The sequence below is a fragment of the Actinia tenebrosa genome, unplaced genomic scaffold, assembly GCF_029948245.1.
Source record: "Actinia tenebrosa isolate PJP-AT-01 unplaced genomic scaffold, QUT_ActTen_1.0 PGA_scaffold3__52_contigs__length_22856419, whole genome shotgun sequence".
Lineage (NCBI taxonomy): Eukaryota > Metazoa > Cnidaria > Anthozoa > Actiniaria > Actiniidae > Actinia > Actinia tenebrosa.
Window position 1 is genome coordinate 1,869,267 of NW_028292580.1, and position 24,545 is coordinate 1,893,811.

At 36.1% G+C, this 24,545-nt stretch overlaps 1 protein-coding gene, 1 long non-coding RNA gene and 2 other non-coding genes across 11 annotated transcripts; all 4 read right to left on the bottom strand.

The window, feature by feature from the left end:
• Positions 1-9: 9 nt before the first annotated feature.
• On the bottom strand, positions 10-3,555 carry LOC148907673 (uncharacterized). The gene is made up of 7 exons (XR_016120778.1): positions 3,528-3,555; positions 3,306-3,401; positions 3,016-3,061; positions 2,843-2,912; positions 2,366-2,513; positions 1,059-1,121; positions 10-291 (listed from the first exon to the last, which is right to left on the bottom strand). It is a non-coding gene; the product is annotated as an uncharacterized LOC148907673 (long non-coding RNA).
• Positions 867-1,032, bottom strand: LOC148907674 (U1 spliceosomal RNA). Its single transcript, XR_016120965.1, has one exon. It is a non-coding gene; the product is annotated as a U1 spliceosomal RNA (small nuclear RNA).
• LOC148907675 (U2 spliceosomal RNA) lies at positions 1,207-1,398 on the bottom strand. Its single transcript, XR_016120919.1, has one exon. It is a non-coding gene; the product is annotated as a U2 spliceosomal RNA (small nuclear RNA).
• A 3,818-nt stretch (positions 3,556-7,373) lies between the features above and the next one.
• Positions 7,374-24,204, bottom strand: LOC116288326 (uncharacterized). 8 transcript variants are annotated; one of them, XM_089034884.1, is made up of 19 exons: positions 24,141-24,204; positions 21,644-22,862; positions 21,300-21,460; positions 20,389-20,483; positions 19,608-19,686; positions 18,830-18,916; positions 18,077-18,202; positions 17,842-17,952; positions 15,913-16,058; positions 15,764-15,816; positions 14,660-14,701; positions 14,173-14,298; positions 13,846-13,976; positions 13,191-13,275; positions 11,960-12,053; positions 11,283-11,316; positions 10,638-10,701; positions 10,233-10,300; positions 9,660-9,677 (listed from the first exon to the last, which is right to left on the bottom strand). In XM_089034884.1, exons 7-12 carry the CDS (start codon positions 18,200-18,202, stop codon positions 14,177-14,179), a joined length of 600 nt encoding a protein of 199 aa, XP_088891010.1. In that variant the 5' UTR covers positions 18,830-18,916; positions 19,608-19,686; positions 20,389-20,483; positions 21,300-21,460; positions 21,644-22,862; positions 24,141-24,204; the 3' UTR covers positions 9,660-9,677; positions 10,233-10,300; positions 10,638-10,701; positions 11,283-11,316; positions 11,960-12,053; positions 13,191-13,275; positions 13,846-13,976; positions 14,173-14,176. The 8 variants fall into 8 exon arrangements, with proteins under 8 accessions (XP_088891013.1, XP_088891010.1, XP_088891006.1 ...); XM_089034880.1 differs by having other exon boundaries at positions 21,300-21,463; XM_089034882.1 differs by having other exon boundaries at positions 21,300-21,812; positions 22,777-22,862; positions 24,141-24,157.
• Between the last annotated feature and the right edge of the window lie 341 nt (positions 24,205-24,545).

A 24,545-nucleotide genomic window follows, 5' to 3' on the forward strand; every position in this document is an offset into this window, starting at 1 on the left:
ACGCTCTAAGTAAAGAGACAACATTCAAATGGCTTTCTCTAAGTGAGTGCTAATTGAATTAACGCCTAGCTAACTAGCACTTAAATGGCTTGCAGTAGTTACGACTTGGCGTAGTGTTTCTAGTCTATTGCAACAGTAGTAAGTACAGCAAAAAGGAATGAAAAAAAGTCTTGCTTTACGAGTAAAGACAACTGAATCGCCTTGTATTGTTGAACTAGTTACGACTCGCTCGTGAACGCTCGAGCGCTGACGAGCAAGAGGTTGTTTTCTTTGGATCGCAGTCGCCCACAGCTGAAATCGAGAAAAGGGGGAATGCTGTAAGAGGGCCTCAAAACGTTGCTAACTAGTTGGACCATTGATTATTGCCTAGAAATAAACAAGTGTAGCCATAGAAAGGCGAACTAGGAGTTGGGGTTTGTGTGAAATTGGGGCAAATTGGTTAGGGTTAGTTTGCCCTTGACTAGGGTTTGTGGAGAGTTAGGGTTAACTTCTTTCTAGGGTTTGTTTGTGCGAAGAACTTAGGGTTAGACATAGAGCTAGGGTTGGGGTTGAAATGCAAGTTAGGGTTGAAATGCAAGTTAGGGTTAGACATAGAGCTAGGGTTAGAATGCAGACTTAGGGTTAACATTGTGTTTAGGGTTGGGGTTGAAATGCAAGTTAGGGTTGAAATGCAAGTTAGGGTTAGACATAGAGGTAAGGTTAGAATGCAGACTTAGGGTTAACATTGTGTTTAGGGTTGGGGAAAAGTTAGGGTTAAACAGGGCCTATTGGTTTGAGCACCGTTAGGGTTCAGCATCTAGCACGGACTAGAACACAGTGGAAACTTCTACTACTATTACTGGTGTTGTTGTTAGGATTGAATTGTTCGGGGACTAGCGCGAACGCAGGTCCCCACTACCAGAAATTATACGCTCGAGTTACCCACATTTGGGGTAATCGCAGGGGTCAACCCAATCGAAGTGCAATGAGAGGGCCTCACCCTGAGAGGACTCCCTTCATGATCAGAGTGAACCTCCCGCGTCAGGTAAGTATGCTTGATAGTCCACCCCACCACTCACCCCTCGTCCATCAATGACTTCTGCCATGTGGGACAAGCTGATCACCTGGCCTTGGAGCTGCTACTACGGATAGAGAACAAGAAGGCCAAGTTAGAAACTCCATGTTGCTTTCTTTGGGTTTTCCTTTGTTGGACGAAAATCTTCCCGAAGGAAGTGGGCCGTACACGGAAGTAGTGCAATACCGAGACAACCCGTGGCTGGGACGAGGCAAGCCTCTTTTCCACAGCCCAGTTCCAAAAATCAGTTTAATATATGAGCTACTCAATGAGCAGCGTATCAGATATTAAGCTGATAAGAACAGATACTACACTTGATCTTAGCCAAAAGGCCGAGAAGCGATACCCCAACACCCACACCCCTCGCCAACCCTTCCATCTCCCTTGTCCACCCCGTGTGGGAGGCAGCCGCTCAACTCCAAACACCACCAACGGCATCCCTGTGCCTGCCTCACCAACCTCTACTACACTAGTGCATCATGGGTAATAGACACTTTTTTCGACAGCGCTCACCCCCTACCCTACTCTTCACCACATTTGACTAAGTCTTGACTCCAGTCGCCAAAATCACTCACACTGCTGACCATTCGACAAATTTTTTATCGTTTCTTTCATTTCTCATACTCTAGAGTCAACACCTCTTAGCTTTTATAAGGCCCAGCCACATATCAACGTTACGGACATATAGTTTTACACAGAGGACATTTTCTTTTGATATGTGTTTTTTCTCTCGGTTCTTTGAGAGAAAAACTGAATTTCTGAAATCCAGGCTTAATGATGCCGTTCATTCACCTTATAGAGCCGTTTGTTATCGATAGCTTTTCATATTTTTCTAGTTTTCTATTTGAAGTTAAGCGCTGTGATGTTTCCCGCCCTTTCTTATAAATATTGCATCTACAAACTTGAGTTTGTTATTTTTATTTTTTATATCGAATATAAACAACGTATAGTACTGCTAGTAAATGTATCATACTATAAGAATAGATCTACTTAAAATATTTCAATAATATTCCAATCATATGGATGGCGACCGTTTCTATTTAGATCCTACTAATTAATAGAACCGTAGTGCATGAATACGCAACCACAATCAACTTGCACTTTACTTTTCTTTTTACAAATTCACGACTTTTTTTACAACTCTCTAATACTACATGAAGATTACTATTTTGCCTTGAATTTCTCGTCACCTTTTTTAGGTTATCATAGTTTTCTTTTTCTGTCGCTATGACATTGTGCAACTCGCTACCAACGACAATTGTCGTTTGTACAGTACAACAAATTCAATCAATCAATATATTAACTCCTTACCTTTTGGTGTTTCTTTTCATTTAACATATAATAATCATTTCTTTTTCTCCCTTCTTCCCATCTACTCCTTTCTTGCCAGCACAGACATAATAACCGATGATCTATAATGATCGAAACACAGTGCCAGACTTTCCGCGCGACACCTACTCTAATAATATAAAAACAGTAAATATACATTATTCAAATACTCAAAATATATCTATAGTTCTATATACACAACAAATATCAACTCCATTTACTTTTCTATTACAAAATAAATTCACAAATATACCATTTTATAACAACACATTGTAACAACATTTCACTCGGAATTCGTCGTCAATACTCTCAATTAATTTACTTTTCCTTTCTTTCGCTTTCATCTCCTTATTTTGTAATACACAGCTCACATTTTCTGTTTCATACTGAATACACTCTGTTTCCAGCTTTCTCTAGTTTTATGGAGTCATATACGCTTACATACAATTCGACATTTACCTTCGCTCTGCTGAAGACCCACGAGGTAAGAACACGTTCCCAGTTCCAACCTCTATTCGCCAACTTCCACCTAAATATAAACCAAATAAATATCCAAATCAACATATACGTATACTTACGACATTTGTTTCCTAATTTTCCTTGATGTTTCACCACAACATTGTACTTCTTACCATTTTCCTCCCACATTTTCTCCTGTTTCATGAACGAACCTTCTACCTAATAACACAATAAAACCGTCAACACCACAACGGACTCTACATAATTTATTCCGCGCATTCCAACGTGCATTCCTCTACCTCTACAAGCTATACCCATGGGGGAGGGGGTTATCATGCACTTCAAACATGCTCCAATATTCCGTACTTTTCTTCTTTTTTTTTTATTTTCCGAATTTACCCTCTTTCTTTTTTTCTAATTTTCGTTCTCAACCACACATCTTTTCATATTCTTTCTTACATACCTCCGTGCAATCTCATTGATAACACCCTTCCTTCTGTATCTTCTCTACTTCTTACCATTTCTTGGTAACTCTTCTATAGCACTTGCGCCGAGAAGCCTAGAAACATAACGAGGGTCAAGTTTTAAGGTCGATCCATTTCTATTCATAACGGAAAACGCTCTTATTAATTCTTATGTTTAATAAATAACAAACGTGTGAAGTCTATTTTACAGTACTTTTTACCTCAAATTCACATTTCATTAATTTGTCCCCCATCACTTCCGTTAAGTCAATACTGCAATCCCTATTGATGTTTTAGGGTCCAGCTGGGTCTCCTTCGTTGTTTTAGCAGACTTGTTTCGGATCTGAAAACAGTGCGACTACCATGGTCTTGAATGCATCTACGCAAAGTTTTGGATACACCATCTACATATCATAGTAAAACTGTTGTTCTGTAGGCTGGTTGGTCTTGTTGGCTGGCTGTTCTTGTTTTGATGACATCGCAAAACATTTTTGAGATATTTTTTTACAGCCTTTTTTCACGATATCGCTTGGCATGCTGACATTTTGCAGTGAAATATCCCAAATTGTGAAACAACTTTTTAGTCTGTTAAAAAAGGTGAAACTACGCAAGCACCGTTTTCATAGGAGAAAATACGAATACATCAACTATTACAAACAATGGCTAGATAACTATCCTAAGTATGGCTTTCATTGTGGAAAGACTGAATCTTACATTTTAAGTTAATAGATATGAATCTTGTGTTATGCGTTTATTATCAATTTCAACGTTTTACTGTACCTTTTTACCGACTGAACATGATCATCAATCCATTCGTAGGAATGCTCGTACAGCCCTGCCTGAACGGTCACACCATCGTCTTCAGCGCGTCTCATTCATGTTCCTCAAATTTGATCAGTTTTTTAAACTAAAAAAAATATTTTTTATCCACTTCTTGATTGAATGGAAGTGCCGTACGGGAACATATTCGGCTCCAGGTTATGCCGTACAAAATACAGAGAGCCGTATATTTTCCCGCCAAATATAGTAATAATACGGTCGCAGGTTTCGAGCAGGGCCCTACGGATTCGTACGTACGGCCCTGCTTACGCCATTTTCCCAAAGGTTTTTTTAACAGCGCGCACCCGGCCAATTACGGGTCATATTATCCATATATATATTTCAACATATATATATATCTTTCTGTGACTACCTGCTGGGACAGAGAGTTACTTTATAAATGCCCGTGTATCAACAAACAAACTAAATAACAGAAATAACGTTTTTACGCATACATACCGTTTAATTCGTTCCTTTCTCACCCACAAGAATCAGCAGTTCTAATGCCCACTGACCATCACTATTAAATAATATGGCGTAGTCTGTCATCTTTCCTGGCACTTTTAAAACCCGCTAGAGCTTTAAGTGAAAACTCCCAAGAAAGACCGTGCGTTGTTGGCTGCTCCTTGAGGCCAATAAATTCGCCTAAATGCTGTTTGAATTTTGTCACAGAGGATTCTAAAGCAAAGTCAATGAGTAATCCACTTCCGCGGCGCTCGAACGGAGCTTCCTCGTCCTTTCTATAATACCTAACAAAAACTTTAACAATTCCACCATTCATACCGACTGGCCAAAGCGTCCAGCACATCGACGGAAAGTGATCAAAGGTCAACTCAACTCTATTACATCAACAATAAATACATAACAGAGTATCAACTGGCACAAGGCAATATCTTGGTGAATGGCCTCAAAAGGCTTTTGAATAAAAAACAATCCATTTTTTTTTTGTATCTATGAATGAAGAATAAACAGTTTTCATTTTTCTCGTCTACACCTACTTGCAAGAAGGTTGTCATACAAGAATAGGACATTTGTAATTGAGTAAATTTGTGATTTAGTACATTTACCGATTAGGAATAAATTACTTGAATTCATTAGTAAGAAAAAGATAATTTTGGATGGCATGCAGATGAAGATGTTATTTCAAAGTTAAAACGAAAATGAATCAATAAAATTTAAGATCAGTATTTGTTTTTTGTACGTTTCTGCTCGTGTTATATTGTGGCCATCATTCAGTACATAAATAATTACAATAAATAGAGGATATTACATGGGCGCGTGGAGATACGAACTTCATCTTCGAGTGTTGAAAACATCTCTCACGAGTGAACGCAGCGAACGAGTGAGAGATTTTCAACTCCAGAAGAGAAATTTCGTATCTCCAAGCGCTCACATAATATTCTGTTTATTTTATATTTATCCAAAAAATCAAATCACCTTTTTATTATTATAACCAACTAATAGCTTAAATACGCAAGGTAACGATATTTTCACATGTGAAAATAACATGTTTTTTTCACATGTGAAAATATCAGTTTTTCGAAAAGGATACATTTACGTATTTTATGGACAATTATATGATAAAACATAAAAACAGTACTAAGATCATTTTCCTTTAGACTGGGAAAACTAACGTGACTAAACCTACGAATTCTAGCGCTGCCACGCGTTTCCATATGTTTGTAGTTAGTCTGGCGTCAGTGATAATTTTTTCCTAATCGCTAAATTTACTAAATCACTAATTTACTAAATTACTAATGTTCTATGTGTATGACAACCTTCTTGCAAGTAGGTGTTTCTCAGTTATCAGCTACAAAAATACGGAATTCTCAGTTAACAGTTAACTCCATTCAGACCCCGAGTACTGCACATACAAACTATTTAGTATTCATCCAAGTCCACATGGACCCAGTACCAGAATTCATTGGAAATATTCCGCCGCTTATTCCACCAATATGTATTTCGACCAACAACCAACTTGGGACTTTCCCAGCGCGCTTCCCTAACACACAACACATCTATTTTTCTGACTTTGTGTTGGGATAAGACATTGCAAGCCTTTTGTATCTTTTTACGTTTTTTTATTTGTTTTCGTTCACTATTTCGTCAATTATTTTATCTGCATCTTATCACTATTGGTAAATTGAGTGGCAACGGTACACTTAAAGATACTGCTTCGCTAAAGTACGGAATAATGAAGCTTTTCGGATGCTTTCAGCGTGGTCCAGAATATCCTGATTGTCAAAAATATTCAATTCCGCTTGACTTATGGTTTGAATCTACAACAAGAAGAAATAACGTTCTAAGTACTATATTGTTATCTTAATGTAATATCCTAATAATTATTATTTCTTACTGATGGGGAAAAAAATCTTTAAACGGGCTAAATTCAAAAAATAACCACGCAGTTCAAATTAAGTGCTATTTCTCAATGATCGGGTTAAATTGAAATGAACAAAATTGACTGACTGCGAGCTCACCTGAATGTATGCCTTCAGCTCCATACAGCATTCAACCATCTTCTTGAATATCTAATAAATAACGATCAATAACTATTTTAATAAGCATTACACATCAGCAAATGGCTGATATGCGTAATTCATATACAAAATACTAATTAAATAGGAATGCCAATATAGATGTAGTTGATACAATTTAAGCAGTTTTTTACTGAAGGCAACAATTAACTAAAACCTCTGGCCTGATTCAAGTCAGGTTACGGCAAATTCACTTCTTGAATTCCAATTCAGTGTAATAGCTTTTATGGAGATAGCAAAACAGAAAGAAATCCCTTGATTCAGTCGAGAGACCTAACACTCTCTACTCGCATGTTATTCAGACTCCGCGAACCAAGTCCAACACCCCAGAGGTGAGTGGCAAGTGTACTACCTCTACAACACTCTACGCACTTGTTTGTCTAACACACTATACTCACATGTTATGCAGAGACCGGGAACCAAGTCCAACACCCCAGAGGTGAAAGGCAAGTGCACGTGTACTACCGCTACCACACTCTACACACGTCTGTCTACACATTTCTGTGTTTCTTTTTGAGGATCACAGCTTTGCCATTACGAACCGATATAAATTGCCAATGTTGTGTTTTTTAAATGCACTACTGCTTTATCTAACTGATGTAGTGCTAACTAAATAAACTTACTGACCTGAGTGTCCCAGACGGTCACTGGGATGGACGAATAAAACAGACACGATGAACATGCTCCAGCCTCAATGTAACATTTCAGGGCCGAGGAATAATTTTTGGAATCTGTAAAGAAAACATTAATAATGGTTATATTTCTATAACATGACTGCAGGTAGGTAGTCTTCAGTCCATGTTGGACTTCCTTTTTTGAGGTTGTTTAATGTTGTTAAATCGTTTACTGAAATCGTTGTACTTTATTGCTGAAATATAAAACGCACGTGCATGTCAATGTATTGTGATCTAACACTCTGGGAGCTGTAGAGCACGACATAATCAAGCGTCAAGACACGAGGCGTAGCCGAGTTTATCCAGTCTTGCTTTTAGCATGCTCTGCAGCTCCCTAACTGTTCCTCTATCGCAGTAAGGCATAAGCAGCCGCGTTATATTGCTTTTATGACTACTCCAATCTTTTTTTTGATATACATGAATGATGCTCAATTTCTCACAAAAACAATTCACTTATTGCTCTACGCTGATGATATGAATCTTCTATGCAACAATAAATGCCTTAGAAAAGCTACTAATATCCTAAACAAGGAGCTACTGTCATTAAATGATTGGTTTAAGGCCAATAAACTCACAGTCAATTTGTCAAAAACAAAATATATCTTATTTGGAACGCAGCAACGGCTTAGAAATATCGTGGCTGGTGGTGTTCAAGGTCAGTTGTCCCTTAAAAAAGGTCAAAATATTGATAACACGTCACATACTAAATTCTTAGGTGTACTTTTGGATGAGAACCTTATACATGGAGTCCTAACATTTCTTTTGTGTCAAGAAAAATGGCAAAATCAATTGGAATTCTCTATAAATGCAGACACTATCTTTCTCTTGAAGCTCTAATAAATCTTTATTATAGTTTCATATATCCGTATCTTTCTTATGGCACCTTGATTTGGGGTAGTAACTACAAATCAAGGATTAAACCCATTCACATTCTACAAAAACGAGTTCTCCGTGTAATTACGTTTTCAAACTTCACAACACCCAGCAGACCACTTTTTAAAAAACTTGACATCCTAAATATTTTTGAAATAACTAAATTTCAGCTCTGTCAACTAGCTTACAAACATTCAAACTCCAGTCTACCAGATATTTTTGGTAACCTTTTTCAAGGTACGGATTTGATTCACAATTACAATACGCGGTCTAAATCAAATAAGAATCTATATGTCTCTCCAGTAAACCTGAATAATGGGAAGTTTGGTGTTAAGTATGCAGCTGTCACAAGCTGGAATGATTTACCACATAATATAAAAACCAGTTCCACACATAAAGTCTTTAAAAATAAGCTTTAAAAACATCTGTTGCTTTACAATTTTGATTCTATTTAGGTTTTGCTTCAATGTAACTTTATTTCCTACTTTCATTTAGTTCAAACTTCACTTTATTATATATAACTTTTTATGTGTATTTAATCTATTTTAATTTGCTACTTTCCCCCTTGTAACTTCTTATTTGAAAGTATTATATAGTTTCAAGGTGCAGAAATATTCTCTTAACCCTTTTGGGTTGTTTTCTTCTGCTCCTCCCAGTTAATTTTTTTTTTTTTTTTGATAGTGATGTAAAGTATAAAATTCTCATTCTGGGAAATAAAAAAACCTTGAAACTAATTGTTGAAAGATTTTTCGCGACACAAATATCTAGCTATCAAGTGACCGATTTTGGTCATCCAATATGGCACCTCCAATCAATCATTCATTCCATTTCTTACGTGAAGATATAGAAATATAGATAAGTCATAGTGCTTGGGAACCAGGTCATTCCGGGCGAAAGACCCTTTATTAAATTAATTTCCGATCTCGCTGGGAATCGAACCCACGACCTTCGGAATTGTACTACCGATGCTCTACCAGCTGAGCTAGACACAGCCAGCCCAAACAAGGTTCCTGTGTATGGTTTATAAGGGAATGTATGGGTGTTATGATTAAGGTCATGCAAATGAAATGTTTCACTCAACAATTTGCCTCACAACTTGCTGCAGTTGTTGCTTTTTTTAGGTAGAGAAGAGCGGATTTCGAAAAAACCCACTATACGGCCTAAATTCGCGCTGAAACGTCGCCAGAAGACTGAACAAAATAAAAGCAACGCGGTAATTATGATGCAAAGATGAAAATATATGGACCGCGTAGCACTTATGAGATACATTTCTTAATTCATTCTAGGGTGTCCGAGCAGGATGTACAGTAGCAAGGGTGTGCAGCTACCTTACTATAACAGGAACTTACCAAGATATATATCACCCAATGTTTGTAGCCACACGGCATTGTATGGGTAGGCTATAACAGCATGTTTGGTAGTGTGCAGCATGGCATGGTCTATCTGCTCAAAATTCACGGTACTTCGGCTAAAGTAAAAGTTAAATTTACTTTATAAATACGTATTAAAATGGCTATTAAAATTATCGTTGAAGTGCGACACGCCAGGTTTGATTTTCACCAACTATGCCATGACAAAAACCGTCAATCAAAGAAGCGCAATAATAACAATATCTCGGAAATTTTTTAGATGGAATTCAATATTTTAGAGGAATAGACGATTTAAGTCTTCATTTCAGTCGACAATCTTCCTCAAGACATTTTTTTGCTGTTTCTTCTTTGATTCATTGAAGGTAGTTAAAATGGTAATCGGCTACCGAAACATCAATTCCAAATATAGCACATAGCAACCAACTTGAATAACTATTGTTCTGCAGTGACTAGCCTCTGTACCCTAATGCTTGTTAGAACGCTTTTGTTTCCAGATGAACACAAGGCTAGTCAGTTATATAGTTATTCAAATTGGTCGCCATATAGTTTTCAATCAGTGTATATAAGGGAATGACACGTGGTCTGAAATGGGAAGATATTGCGGCCATTGAAGGTGGAAGTTAGTCAGCCTTGAACACTTTTGATTGACTTACTTTGTGACAGACGTTGGCCAAAGGTAACCATGTGAGCTGAAGATTTCTCTGGCATTCTCTTGCCCCTCCTGTAATAGTAACGCCAATTTTACCTTTTTCCTTTTGGGTTTCAGAACCAAAATCAGGTACGGTTATTTTTTCGCTTCCTTGACTACGTTTAAGAATTAGTAATTTTTGATTTATGCATGAAGAACAACAAACACAAACACTTAACATATAAACACAAAGTACAAAAAAACACCAAAAAAATAAAATAAAATAAAGAAAAACAATAACAAACAAACTTCAACACCAAAACCAACAAATAACAACAGATGTTATGGTGGTCGCAGAAAAATGAAAAAGCGATCTAAGGCTAAGGGAGCATTTATTTCTTAGGAGGGGGTAATAACTACTGATGCTTGCCTTTGGTAAATTGTACAGCCCTACGAGACATGATTCAACAATTAACTGCTAAACAAGTCTCTTCCTGAAAAAGAAGAAAATGCTACATTTAAAATACAGTTTTAAAATCTTCAATTTCTTTGGATACCCTTAAAACCTCTGGCTTAACTCACAGACAGATTTAGAATTAAGGTTTTCTTACCATTATTAAAAGGGTTTCAATAAAAAATCATTTCGTCAAATCCACATTTTTTATTGTTATTTCTACTGATAATAAATGCAAGTCACTCTACTGTTCAAGATATTATGACAACCATAGCATGATACAAAGGCTGTTCCAAATAACATGTTTGACCATTTTATTGAACCGAAAAAAGATCTATCAACATTTTCTAATAATTAATTGCTGAATTAGGATACATGTAGTCGCATGTGGTATTCCATTATAGTATTTTACTCATGATCACTCTCTTAATTTTGATTGGGTGAAAACATAGATTCTTTTAAATAGCTCATGATGTCGAAAAGATTAATCTATTATGCAAAAAAAAAAAAAAAAGAAAAAAAAAGAAAAAAAAAAAAAAAAAAAAAAAAAAAAAAAAAAAAAGCAGGTAATATTTTCATCCTGTCATGTTCACTTAAGGACAGACAGACAGACAGACTTACCTGGATGTGGTCAACAAAATCTAGAAAGCTTGATCTGAAGGTATCAAAAAATTAATAGGCAAAATTAACAACTGATAAGTAACACAAAAAAATGTGTGTAGTGATAGATATCTACATTATTTGTAGCCCGGAAATAAACTCCTCTCTGCTGATCTAAATCTGGGCATTGATATCTCACAGATCTAGCTTGTTCCTGTTTTTGGAGTGGAGTAAGCTTACGCATTTAAAAACCCAATAAAACAGGCTATACTTCTGTGGACTAGGATACTAAAAGTTATTTAGAAAACTCATTAATAATTCATGAAGAAAACACAATAGAAATCATGACCATGAAGGTGATTTTATATCTGATAAAGATTCTTCTTCATTTGCATAAACTTTAACTTGGATTTTCTCTATCAAACTTGGTTCATTTCGTAAAAAAATCGGTACACAATGAGAACAAACATCATAAGTTTTCTAAGCCGTTCAATAATCTCGCAGATCGTGTTTTATCGGGTCTAAAACCACTCGGCTGCGCCTCGTGTTTTATACCCGATAAAACACTCCTGCTCGTTTATTAAACATTACATAAAAGTTAATTGATAGTGCATCATCTTTTTTTTTTCACAATAAAACGAATGTGTCATACAGGCAAAAAGTATGCATGTGCAGTCTGGCAGTTATTGAATACTTACACACTCATATTGCTAGCCTCTCTCCTTATTGGGATTGTAGGTCTGCCATCTTGGGGTCTCTTGTGTTGTACAGTTGAGCTGAATATTCTGAGCACTAAGAGAGATCAGAACTGTCATTACTGAATAGCATGATTTATGTGTAGTGCTATCCCTCTTCAAAGCATGTGTGATTTCTTTTGAGAATAAGATTCTTTGTAAAGGGAATGGAAAGTATTGAAAAGTGGGAAAATATCCATGTATCTTTTCTCAAAAAACAAGAAAAGAAAGAAATGATATTACAAGGAATGGCGCATGGTCTGGAGTGTGAAAACATTAGGTACAGGCCTAAATGATGCATTATCCTAAAGATAATAACAGAATGCAATCAAGTATAATTGAATGTCATTATTCTAACTGAAGCTCAATATTAGTTTTTTTTACTTATTTTTCTTTTCCTTTCTCTCTTTTATTTCGATTTTAAATAAATATTTGTATGGATGTATGGCGTTGTTATTTAAGTTTATTTTATTTTTAAAAATAAAAATTCAATAACATAAAAAATACAGAATAAAGAAATAGAAGAAGGCCCAAGCTAAAAAGGTTTATTTATTGGGGTGCAACCACGTGACTGAATATCTTGTGTAATGAGATCTTGATACACTAACTAACAATGAAACAGCCACCAGGTTGGTTGATCTAACTAGAGAATGTAATGAGAGATGCTTTGTTATCATCAACCAAGATGGCAGCTATGACATAACATGAACTTTAACAATAACGAACACACCGTAATCTTCTGATTCGCGAAGGCAATCGATCATTTGAAAACATTCGAATAAGAATAAGACTTTGAACAGGATTCTGGTGGTCATGGAATCAAGCCGTGATGATGGGAAAAGAGAATTTGAAGCATGGGTAAAGTATCTTGTGTGGGTGCTACTGCACCACATGAGTCAATCCCTTGACATATAAGTAACAGTGAAATGGTCTCCATGTACATAACAAGACATTCAAGATAATGAGAAATGCTTTGTTATATCTTCAGCCAACATGGAGCTATGATGTAACATGCACCTCAATAATAGAATGTCAATCAAACATTATATACTATATAATATTATATAGTATATATGATCATAGTTTTTTTTCCTTTTTTATATATACCCTATATCTATTTTATTGCAAAGCTTGATATTGTATAATGCTTAATAAATTATTAATATTCTTATCATTATTATTATTTTTAACAAACCTCCATCCCATAGTAGGCGTATGTATTTGCGCCACTGCTGAGGCTTCATAACAGACAGACAAGCGGCTGCCAGCAAAGAACCAAGCTGGAAAACAAAACAAAACAATAACATCAATCATCAATAATTATATCCCTTATTACTAATGAAGAGTGACTGCCGTTTACAGAAAGAATAGAATAACATTTGATGGTTGGAAAATATTTGGCAAATACACAAATGTTTTGACATTCCTGTGTTTAGCATTGCATTTGACTATTTTTCTTGATTTTCTCTGTATTTCCAGTAAATGCATGTACTAAACTTTTATTTATTGCAAGTCAACTTCACCTGCCATGTGTGCCACAAATGATCTGGCTCTAATTTGTGTGCCATGCATGGATGACTACATAAGACTAGATACTGATTACATTCTGATTGAATTAGCACATTCTTTTGGCAAATATTTCTTTTGTTATTAGCTTGTTGCCTTAAAACCAGCTTGTCCAACGGATCTCATTACTGATCCTGGCTTTATGTGTGCACACAACTGATAGTAACACTTCATGTCATAAACCCAATGTGAAGCCATGTTGATTTGATGGTAAACCTTATGTCAAAATTCAGCTTTCTATTACTAACTGTCCAACTAGTTTGTTAATACTAAATATAATGGACCTTGTGTCTTCAGGAGCTCAGGTTAAGTGAGTATGCCTGATGGGATTTTAATCCATAGCCAATATGGACTGTCAACAGTTCCTGCATTTTCTTGCTCTCTGTTATGTTTGGTGTTTGCTTTGTCAATTTTGCTGAATGAGAAGTAGTAGACAGTCTATTATTCATGGGGGATGGTTGGGGGTTTAATGGGTTCCATCAAACAGTAATCAAATGAAAATACAGGGAGTGCTTGTTTTCCAATATAGGTAGAGGTAAGATAAAGTCAGATGAGAGGCAAAACCTCTCTTCTACTCTCCCTGGATGGAATGCAGGAAGGTTTTCACATACAGTTCTATAATCTATAGGTAGTGGATTCTTCCATGTCCATTTTCAGGTCTGACAGGAAGGTCAGGTCTTTGCTGTTCAATAGATATACCACTGCGACTCTTTCCATGTGAGGTAAGATATCTAGTTCTGTGGATAGAAACATTTTCAGTCTTGGTTTACTCCTCTAAATATCTTCTTCCCTCCCTTTTCCTTTCTTTCAGTTTCTTTCTTCCTTTCTTCCTTCCTTCCTTTCTTTCGTTCTCTCTTTCTTTCTTTCTTTCTGTTTCTTTCTTCCTTTCTTTCTTTTCCTTTCTTTCTTCCTTTCTTCCTTCCTTTCTTTCTCCCTTTCTTTCTTTCTTTCTTCCTTTCTTTCTCCCTTTCTTTCTGTTTCTTTCTTTCTGTTTCTTTCTTCTTTCTTTCTTTCTCTTTCTTTTTACAGCTATTACCATATATGAGGCTCTCGTTTTACCTTGGTTTGACTATTGTGACGTGGTAAGGGATAACTTACCAGTAATGTCTGCTGAAAGATTGCAAAAAATGCAAAATAGAGCTGCAAGAATAATAACAAAAAGCAGCTACGATGTCAGATCTAGTGATATTTTAACTTCTTTAGGCTGGAAAAGCTTGCAAAGAAGAAGAAAGGAGCATAAAGCAATAATGATGTTTAAGACTTTAAATGCACTTGCACCAAAATCTGTAAGGGAACTCTTTTATTTTCAAGAAAATACCTTCGATCTTCGTGGTAGAGAGAAGTGCTTAAAGTTACCGAAACCCAGCACTGAGTTTTTAAAAAGAGCTCTCTCTTATGATGGTGCAAAAGTGTGGAACTCGTTACCCCAAAGTGTCAGACTGTCCAATAATTTAAAATCTTTTAAGAGGAATCTTTCGTCTGTTGGTCCTTAACACTTTAATTACTATAATATTTTTGGGGGGTAGATGAGAATTTATTTCATAATTCTGTCTATATATTCTTAACGTTATTATTAATTTTTGATATATATTACCTATCAACTCGGTTTTCATGAAAACCAATTTGTACATTGATGAAATTTCCCGAGATTAAATAAAAGACATCTCTCTCTCTCTCTCTTTTTTTTTTTCTCTCTTTCTTTCTTCCTTTCTTTCTTTCTTTCTTTCTTCCTTCCTTCCCACTTAAATCAGGGTTTCATTACACCCCACAATATTTTTTATTCACTCTCATTTTTTCTTTCAGTTCTCCTTTTCTTCTCTCCTCATTTGTTGGAATTTTCAGCGGTGAGGTTGTGATTGGAGTCCCAGATGTACCAAACCTCAGGGTCTTTATAATAACTGAGGATAAGGTGCTGTCTTTGTAGATAAATCATCTACAAGTACTTATATTTTTAATTGGCACAGATGACAACTTTCAATGGCAGTCCTGTCTCTCCACACTTTATTAACTTACCAATATCAGAGGGACACAAAAGAACCACCAAGGCATAAAGAAACCCTGTCAGTGACCCCCCCTCAGTACCTTCACCTCATACTAACCACTTCTCATTATTGTACGTGCCTTTGATCATATGCACATAGAAAAGGGTCTATTTACAACTCATAAATCATTATCAAATGAATATGTATGACAGGGACTTACAATTACTGGTTTGATGAATGTATGACTTGACTTGATTAACCAAGTCTTCTTTTCTAAGAAATGAAATTATAGTGCATTGAACAAATATATGTCAAGATTCTTAAAGTCACTATTATATTGAATCTGAGAATCTGTAACATTTTACTCACTTGCTTTTGTTTTTCTTTAAGTTGATAACTAGAAGCTCTTGGTTGATCGCCATTTTAACCCTTTCAATGGCTGACACTGGTCCGGTATTGGTTGCGCCTAGCCTTTCAATGGCATATTGCAATAGGGCCATAGATAATTCATATGCCTAGAAAAATATTTTGTTGTTCGTTTGTCAAATTCCTTGCAACAACAAGTGCAGGACCAATATCAGTGCAACTAATATAAGTCAGTCAATGTGTTGCCATGACATTAGTAAGGTAGCACAAAGTTTCCAAGTCACAAGATTATGGAATGTAATGGAAATGCCTCGCTAGTTGATTTTTAACAGAACCTACTTTGACAAGATGAAAAATTGTGCAATTCTTCACTCATGACTATAAAGAGCTATAATCATATTATAATGGTATGAGCTAGTTCCTACTTAGGGGTTAGTGATACACCCAGAACACATGACTATTAAGGGTATAATGAGCTAGTTCCTACTAAATAGGGTTAGTGATACACCCAAAACACATGACTATTAAGGGTATAATGAGCTAGTTCCTACTAAGTAGGGTTTGTGATACACCCAGAACACGACTATTAGTATAGGAAATTGCACGATCTCGAGTACAATTTGGAAATTAATAGACACGAGTAATGTTTTGAAAGTTCTTGTAATTGCATGAGCCTTTAGGCGAGTGCAATTAAAGAACTTTCAAAACATTACTCGTGTCTATTAATTCTAAATTGTACGAGAAGATCGTGCGATTTTTAGTTTATAGTTCACTCAACAAAATTTCAGTAAAAAATGCGAAGCGACGCCGTTCATCTTTGTCTATTTGGCAGCCGATTTTCAGTCCATCACGCAACTGAAATGCATAAAGAAGATTAGTTCTTATGGCTTTATAATTTTATTTATGTTTTTTTAAGTACAAAACGATAGAAAATAATTGTTTTGACATTGTTTTGGCCGTGTTGCCATAGCGACTTAATTCGGTACTCCTACGGAGTACAATTAACGCTATAATTGTACTCCTCTCGACCAATCAGAGTCGAGTAATTTTGTTGAGTGTACTATAAAGGGTATAATAAGCTAGTTCCTACTTAGGGGTTAGTGATACACCCAGAACACATGACTATTAAGGGTATAATGAGCTAGTTCCTACTTAGGGGCTAGTGATACACCCAGAACACATGACTATTAAGGGTATAATGAGCTAGTTCCTACTTAGGGGTTAGTGGTACACCGACAACACATGAATAGGTAACCGGTTGTTTCGTTACCACACACTTTCGCTACCATGAATATTAAGGGTATAATGAGCTAGTTCCTACTTGGGAGTTAGTTAGGGGTTAGTAAGCCATGCTTAGTTACATACAACATGCAGCTGTATAGAGTTTTCCATAGCCATTACTACATCTTGATACCACTACTAACATTATCCTTTCACGTGCTTTCAGTATAGTACTGAGTTCGACCCCTTTGACCTGCGCTGTAGTACTGAGTTTGACCCCTTTGACCTGCGCCACTGCTGTACTTTGTGGTGGTGGTTAGTGATTACAAGTTTTTGTAGTTGCTTTTGTTCGCCTAACTAACACCATTATCTTGTGTGATGAAAGTACCTTTCAAACCTTTTTCTTTCTGTATATATAATATTGAAATTCATCCTGAAGTGTGATTGAATGTGAGGCTGGATGGGCAAAAATGTGTTGTTCCAGCCAATACAGCTGCAGCATGAAAATGATCTTGAAGAGGATTCTTGTATCAGTGTTATAAAAAATGAATAAGGGAAATAATAATATTAAATCATATTTACATTATAACAATAATGCATCCTAAATGAAGAATGTTTCATGAAATTAATGCTTCATGCTTTACCTTCACTCTATGATATTAGTCATTACGTATAACTGTTAAGGTCTGATGCCATAAAACTTATAAGTACCTTTTTTGAAGCACACTGCATGGCTTTGGAAAACATGATGTGTAATATTTCTTGTAGAAGAGGGTCTTGGATGTCATCAATGTACGCCTTGTATGTCATGCAGGTCAAATTCTGAAAAATCCAAAATAATGGTTTTACATCAGGTTTTACAACTATTGGAGTACACCCTAATATGCTTTTTGTTTCCATGGAAACCTATAATTAGTACTAATGAGGTGGTTGGTTGGTGTGTTACCTCTAATTGAACCCCTCTTGACGGCTGAATCTTGTGCAATTCCTCAACAATACTGTTGATCTCCTGTGGGTCAAAACTCAACCGGAGATTTTGCTGTAGGTAGCCACACTTTAGATCCGTTGTCATCTGTATCAAACAGTTCCAAAAAAATGGACCCTTTCAGCATGGGCGTAGTGTTTCTCCATTCAGACCACATCATTCCCTAGAGTATCCTTTCTTTGTTTAACATTGAGAAGACACACAGATACGAATACAACTCAAGTTTGCAAATTATCTAATTCTCAAGAGAATGAGATTATCAATGAATAATGAAATCATAATAAATAATAACACATGGTCTGATAGAGAAAACATTATGCTCAAGCTGAAGGGGTCTATTAACAACATGACCAACACAGCCCCTAACATCTGGAAACACTTAAGCTTTTGCTTTAGAGTAATGCACCACATGAAGTAGGCTGTGTTTGACATAAAAACCATAGTACTCCATAGCAAGGTGTGAAAATGTTATTGAAAAGCCGATAATGATGTTCAGTGACACCAATTGTAACGCAAAATGTCCAATTCCTCGCGTGCTATTTATAGAGCCTTTCACTTGTGATATATTTCTGGCTTACTACAACTCCTAACAAAAACTGCTAATTAAAATAAAACTAACTTTGGACGAAACACATGTCATGAAGATAACTAAAATCATAATTAAATATAAAATTTCAACTACAAATTAACTTAAGTTTTAACTAAGAGCCATACCACTTCTAAACATTGGGTAAGTATTGACTGAACTGTACTTCACTGGATTCACTTCCATCTTCTTGTCAACTTGGAATTATCATCAGCCTATTTCAAATAATATTTTGTGAAGAGTATAATTATAAGAAATTGAGTTTAAATTATGACTTTGAAATGCTTCCCAAGGGCGTAAAATAATACAATTTGCTGTTTGCAACAAAATTTGTCAATCAAGTAATTTCTATGTCAAAAGAATTTGTTTTAAAACACAATCATGTGCCTAAGAAGTGGCAGCATGAGATGCCTTGACTGACATCCAATAACACCTACTTTGTTGTCGCAACACCAAATTGTCTCGATGCGTAGACTCAGAGATTATCAATACCCACCCCCTCACCTAGCTCCCCCATGGAGGAATTTTGAATTTCAGAGGGATGGGGAGTCAGAGAAAGAACATAATTACAGTTTGTATGGAATGAAATGGGAATTTTCGGGGGTAGGGGTAGGGTCTTAAAAAATCCCTCATGTGTGAAAGGATAATTTCTGGAATGACACAATATCCATCACAATTTGAGTTGGATTGATTGGCATTGATGGTTTTGGATTTTTTAGATGACAGCCTAGTATTATTGAAAAACACCAAATGAGAAAGTTTTCATACTAAAGTTAATAGAGTCACGCAAAATTTAAGGTTTGGGTTCTAATTATAAATGTTGCTATGCCAATTCAGTTTTTAATCGAGCGTGCATGGGCTGAATTGAAAAGTTCAATGTAACTGGATTGGTAAATACTTGCTTACCTTAAAATCACTAAGAAATATTTTAGCTTCAGAGTTTTGTGCTACTTTGAATCCATCTTCAAAACAGCTACACAACAAACTACAAATAAAGTATAGATTTAAAAAATCAACCCTCATCAGTGTTTACGCCCCTCATTGAAGGTTTTTGTTATCTTGGTAACCAAATAAAGTATATCAGGTGTGGATGTAAGGAGGGGCTGATGGGTTTCGGCTGACAGGGGCAATCTTTCATGACCAAAATATCCAGAATTCCGGTAATATCATTTCTGGAAACCATAATTATTCTGACCATATTCCATATCAGTTTTGTTGGGATCATGTGCCCCTAGACCTTCTTTGGTTTTATTTGCATAGTCTGGTGTGTGAATTATCAAGGGTGTATTCACACTAGGCCGACAAAATTTGTTCAGCCCAAAATTGCTACCAAAGTTTGTGCCAACCAAAAATCTAGATTAATAATATTATATTTGTCCAAGTGCAAATGCCCATCTTTTTTTTTTTTTCTTTAAAAAACCTATGAAAAATAAGTTATAAAAACAGTATGTTTTGATGCTTGTCTCAGATTTGGAGGCCTCTAGACAACAGCTTTAAATTTAATTTTTTTAATTGGTTGACTGGGATTTTTCCCAGCCGGATGATGGTAGAATTTTTAGTTAAACAAACAAAATTGGTCTAGTATATTGTCTATTGCTGAATTTGTATGGCCCCCATTTCTCAGATTCCAGGATTTGTCCCTACTAAGTAAGCTTTCAATAACTGGGCTAATATTTCCTTTACCTACCAAACAAATGACTTCAAGATCTGAAATATTGAATCCTTGTCCAGGGATTGCTTGAATGTGTTGGAATCCTTAATTTGTAATGTCTGCACACACAACTGATAATGAAAGACAAAATACATTGGCAAATAAATTTAGACTATATTATTTTACTAGAAGTCTATAATTCAATTGACCTAGTCCACATAGGAATAATATCGTCCAATGTCAGATCACGTCATTCTCTTGAGAATAAGATTCTTTGTAATTGTTTAAGTTGTATCAATATTATTCATGATTGTGTCTTCTAATGCACAACAATTAAACAAAGAAATGATAGTAACAGAGAATGATATATGGTCTTGAATGGAATAACAGTGGTTCAGGTCTATTCCTCATGATCTCACACCCTTGTTTCAGCTTCTCTCAACATTGAATGACCTTAAAACACAGCACTAATGTAAAAATTAAAAGGGACACTTTGTGCTTTATGGAAGACTAGCTACAAGTACCAGGGTCTGAAAGGACATTCCCAGGAGCAAGGAATAGATAAATTATAGCACAGTGTCTGGGAAACTAGAAAAAAAATCTTATGTTATTTGGGATATTGGCAAGGGCCATGACTCGGAATTGCTGCAGAATTAAATATCTGGAATGTGGGATTTTGCTAGTTTGTGATTTACAGGAAATACCATGAAAACATTAATAAATAAAAACAAAATCATGCTCTTTAAATATGTTGAATGTGGGCAAGATGTTATGGGCCACAGGATTTTGGGGGAAAATAGGGAGTGATTAGGGATCAGGACCCTCCTTACAGACCCTGAAGTACCAGTATGTTGAAGGAACTACACTCAATTAGAACATTACCTTTACTTAACATTTCCTTAAGGTCAACAATAATAGTGCCTATGATGTCCAATAACAACACTTACTGACAAGATGCATTCAAGGTAATCTTTGGTGCTTGTCTTTAAGCCACTCCAAAAATCAGAGTCAGTCAGTTGACCCTCTAGAACTAGTCTTATAATATTACAGGCTTCAATCTGCTGTTGCAGGCTGCAGGCTGTGTGGAAACTCCAGTCTTGGCTTGGAACTACTATAATATTATCTAATCAGTGGTCACTGCTTAGATTCCCACAATGGAGTATTATTATGTATTAACCACAAACATTTGCTGCAATATACTAACAAGGAATGCATTTGGGCTCCCTGTGCATTTATTATCCCAACTATTTTAATTACATTCTCAACCCTGTAAAAACCTTTGATAACCCACCTTAAAGGATGAGGATTTATTATGTTGCACTTATTCCAGCAAAGAATTGCTGTGTTGTCTTTCCTCAGACATGGTATCTGTTGTATTATCTGTTGTATTGTCCAACAAACCAGAACAAGACATGTAATAGCCATGCAACATATCCTCTTGGACTGTATAACACGATGACCTACAACACTATATGGAATTAATAGTGCTCACATGTCATTATTACACCATTAAATCTCTATCAGCTCCTTTGTGTTTGTTGTGACACAACAACATGAGATGAGAGGCAAACCAACAGACTACAGAAGACAAGAGAAGAATACAAGACAAGACGATAGTACAGTTATTTATTTATAACATTCAACTGCACACACGCAAAAAAAACTACACAATTTATTTGTTATGGTAAATAGAATTTATGTCACAGAGTAATTTTCTAGATCGAATTAGAAATATTTAGAAGTTGTTTTTTTTCAGAGGGAGGAAAACCGGAGATTTCAGAGAAAAACCCTGGAAGCAGGAGAGAACCAACAATCAACTTTACTCACATACAACGGATCCAAGAATTAAACCTAGGTCGCATTGGTGAGAGGCGAGCGCTCTCACCGCTACATCACCCATGCTTCCAATGTGCTTCACATTATAAAGTGGATTAAATCTCTGCAGCTATTTGTGTTTAATGTGAAACAATGAGTCAGTGAGATGGCAAAACACAAGACATGACACAAAACAGCAATAGATAAATACCCAGTAAGAAATTTTTGCTTCCGCGATAAAAACTGTTAATTTTTATGTGAAACAACAAGGCAATGAGATGGCTAGATGAGACAAGAGACACACAACTACATAATATGTAAAAAAATTATTTTAATACGAAAACAAATGCTAAAACTCACACTGATTGCTACATGTATTATTTTATATTTTAATGCAGTAAATGTGACAAGACTGTGGCAAAAACAGGACAAGATGACATGTCATGATGCAACAAAAGATATCACAACACGAGACGACCTAAGATGAATCAACGCTAAACACATGAGACAACAACACCCATCTATTGTTAATTTTACTTTTTTTAAGTGGGTTCAGCCACAGGAAAAGCTCAACCACCATACCAAACTATATCATTTTAAAATGCCTACCTTAGCTTCCTTGCAGTGCTGGAAAAGTTTGGCAGCTTTTCAAATTTTTCTTGGTATAAATATAAAGTCCCCAGATCAAATGACACCTGAAATGAAAGCAATGGAGTGTTACGACTAAGTTTCAGGAGGGTAAAAATTTAATAATCAAAATGAAAAATAATAGTTTGAACTGAGAAAATGTGTTCAAGTGCTAGTGAAATTAAAATGTTCTTAATCCAATGAAAACCTTTAGCATCTTTGGTTTAGAATATGGATAAACCAGATAATCTCAAGGCAACTTTATAACAAAATTATTATATTTAAAGTCTGTTTATTCCATCATCCATATATTCACACAATATCTGTGTTTTACTGACTGAAACAGGGGTCTTGCTTGTGCTTCATGTGCTATACTGTATGTTTTGCTGGCTTCATTAGGCAAGCATTTGTTCTACTCCCCTCCCCCCACCCCACCCCCCAGTAGATTTTTGCCTCCTTCATGTTGTCGCTGTATTCGTGGTAAATGGGCTACACCTGTTAGGCAATCATTTGTTCTACATCCCCCACCCCACCCCCCAGTAGATTTTTGTCTCCTTCATGTTGTCGCTGTATTCGTGCTAAATGGGCTACACCTGTTAGGCAATCATTTGTTCTACACCCCCCACCCCACTCCCCAGTAGATTTTTGTCTCCTTCATGTTGTCGCTGTATTCGTGCTAAATGGGCTACACCTGTTAGGCAATCATTTGTTCTACTCCCCCCCCACCCCACCCCCCAGTAGATTTTTGCCTCCTTCATGTTGTCGCTGTATTCATGCTAAATGTGCTACACATGTATGTTTTGCCGGCTTCATTTTGCAAGCATCTGTTCTCCTCCCCCCGCCCCCCTCCCCAGATTTTTACCATCTTCATGTTGTCACTGTATTAATTTTATGCCAAATGTGCCTGAATTGTACATGTTGCAATGTGTGTATTTAAACCCTATTCATATCTGTTCTAGGATTTTAAACTGTGTGTAAAGGGATATTAAAACAGTTGTCATGATTGGCATTTAACTGCATAATTACAGTGGAAAATTAGGGATCTTTCACTTATTAGCGCATGGAGGGGAGGGGTAAGAATGATTGTAGGCATGGTTACAATATTTTGAGAAAATGGTTAGAGGTGGTTATCACCTTTTTAGGGGGGTTGACAATTATAAGAGGGGCTATGCAATTGTAAGCAAAAACAAAAACCAAACAAAAATGCATGCAAAAAACGTTAAGAAAAATGCACACAGTATCAAAGTATTGGCCATCTTCTCATTCTTTGTCAGTAGGGTAACTGAATTACTACATGTTTGCCAGTGACATAGTTAAACTTGATGGACTAATAATAATCAACATACCTGTGCCTTGATGTCTGCTATTCTCACTGTTTCTACTTCATCTAGTCTTTCTTTCTTTAATTTAATGTCCTTCCCATCAGGTTCAGGTTATCATTCTTGTCTTCAGTATCTGATTCTTTGGCAGGTGTTTCTGTTGTAGCAGTGTTCTGGTCTAATGGACAAGGCAACTCAAGGTCTTTAGTAAGGTTCAGAGTATCCTCAAGGATGGAAATGCAAGTGGAGAGTTGTTCTTTAAGCTAGAAAACAACATTAGAAATAATGGAGGTTACCATTAGATATTGGAGGTGAATTGATTTTTAACAACCACATGTAACAAGTGACAAGTGGAATGTCTGCCATTGAAAATCATGCTTTTGTACATTAATTTATAACTATTTTATCCCAAATCATTGAAACATTTAGTGA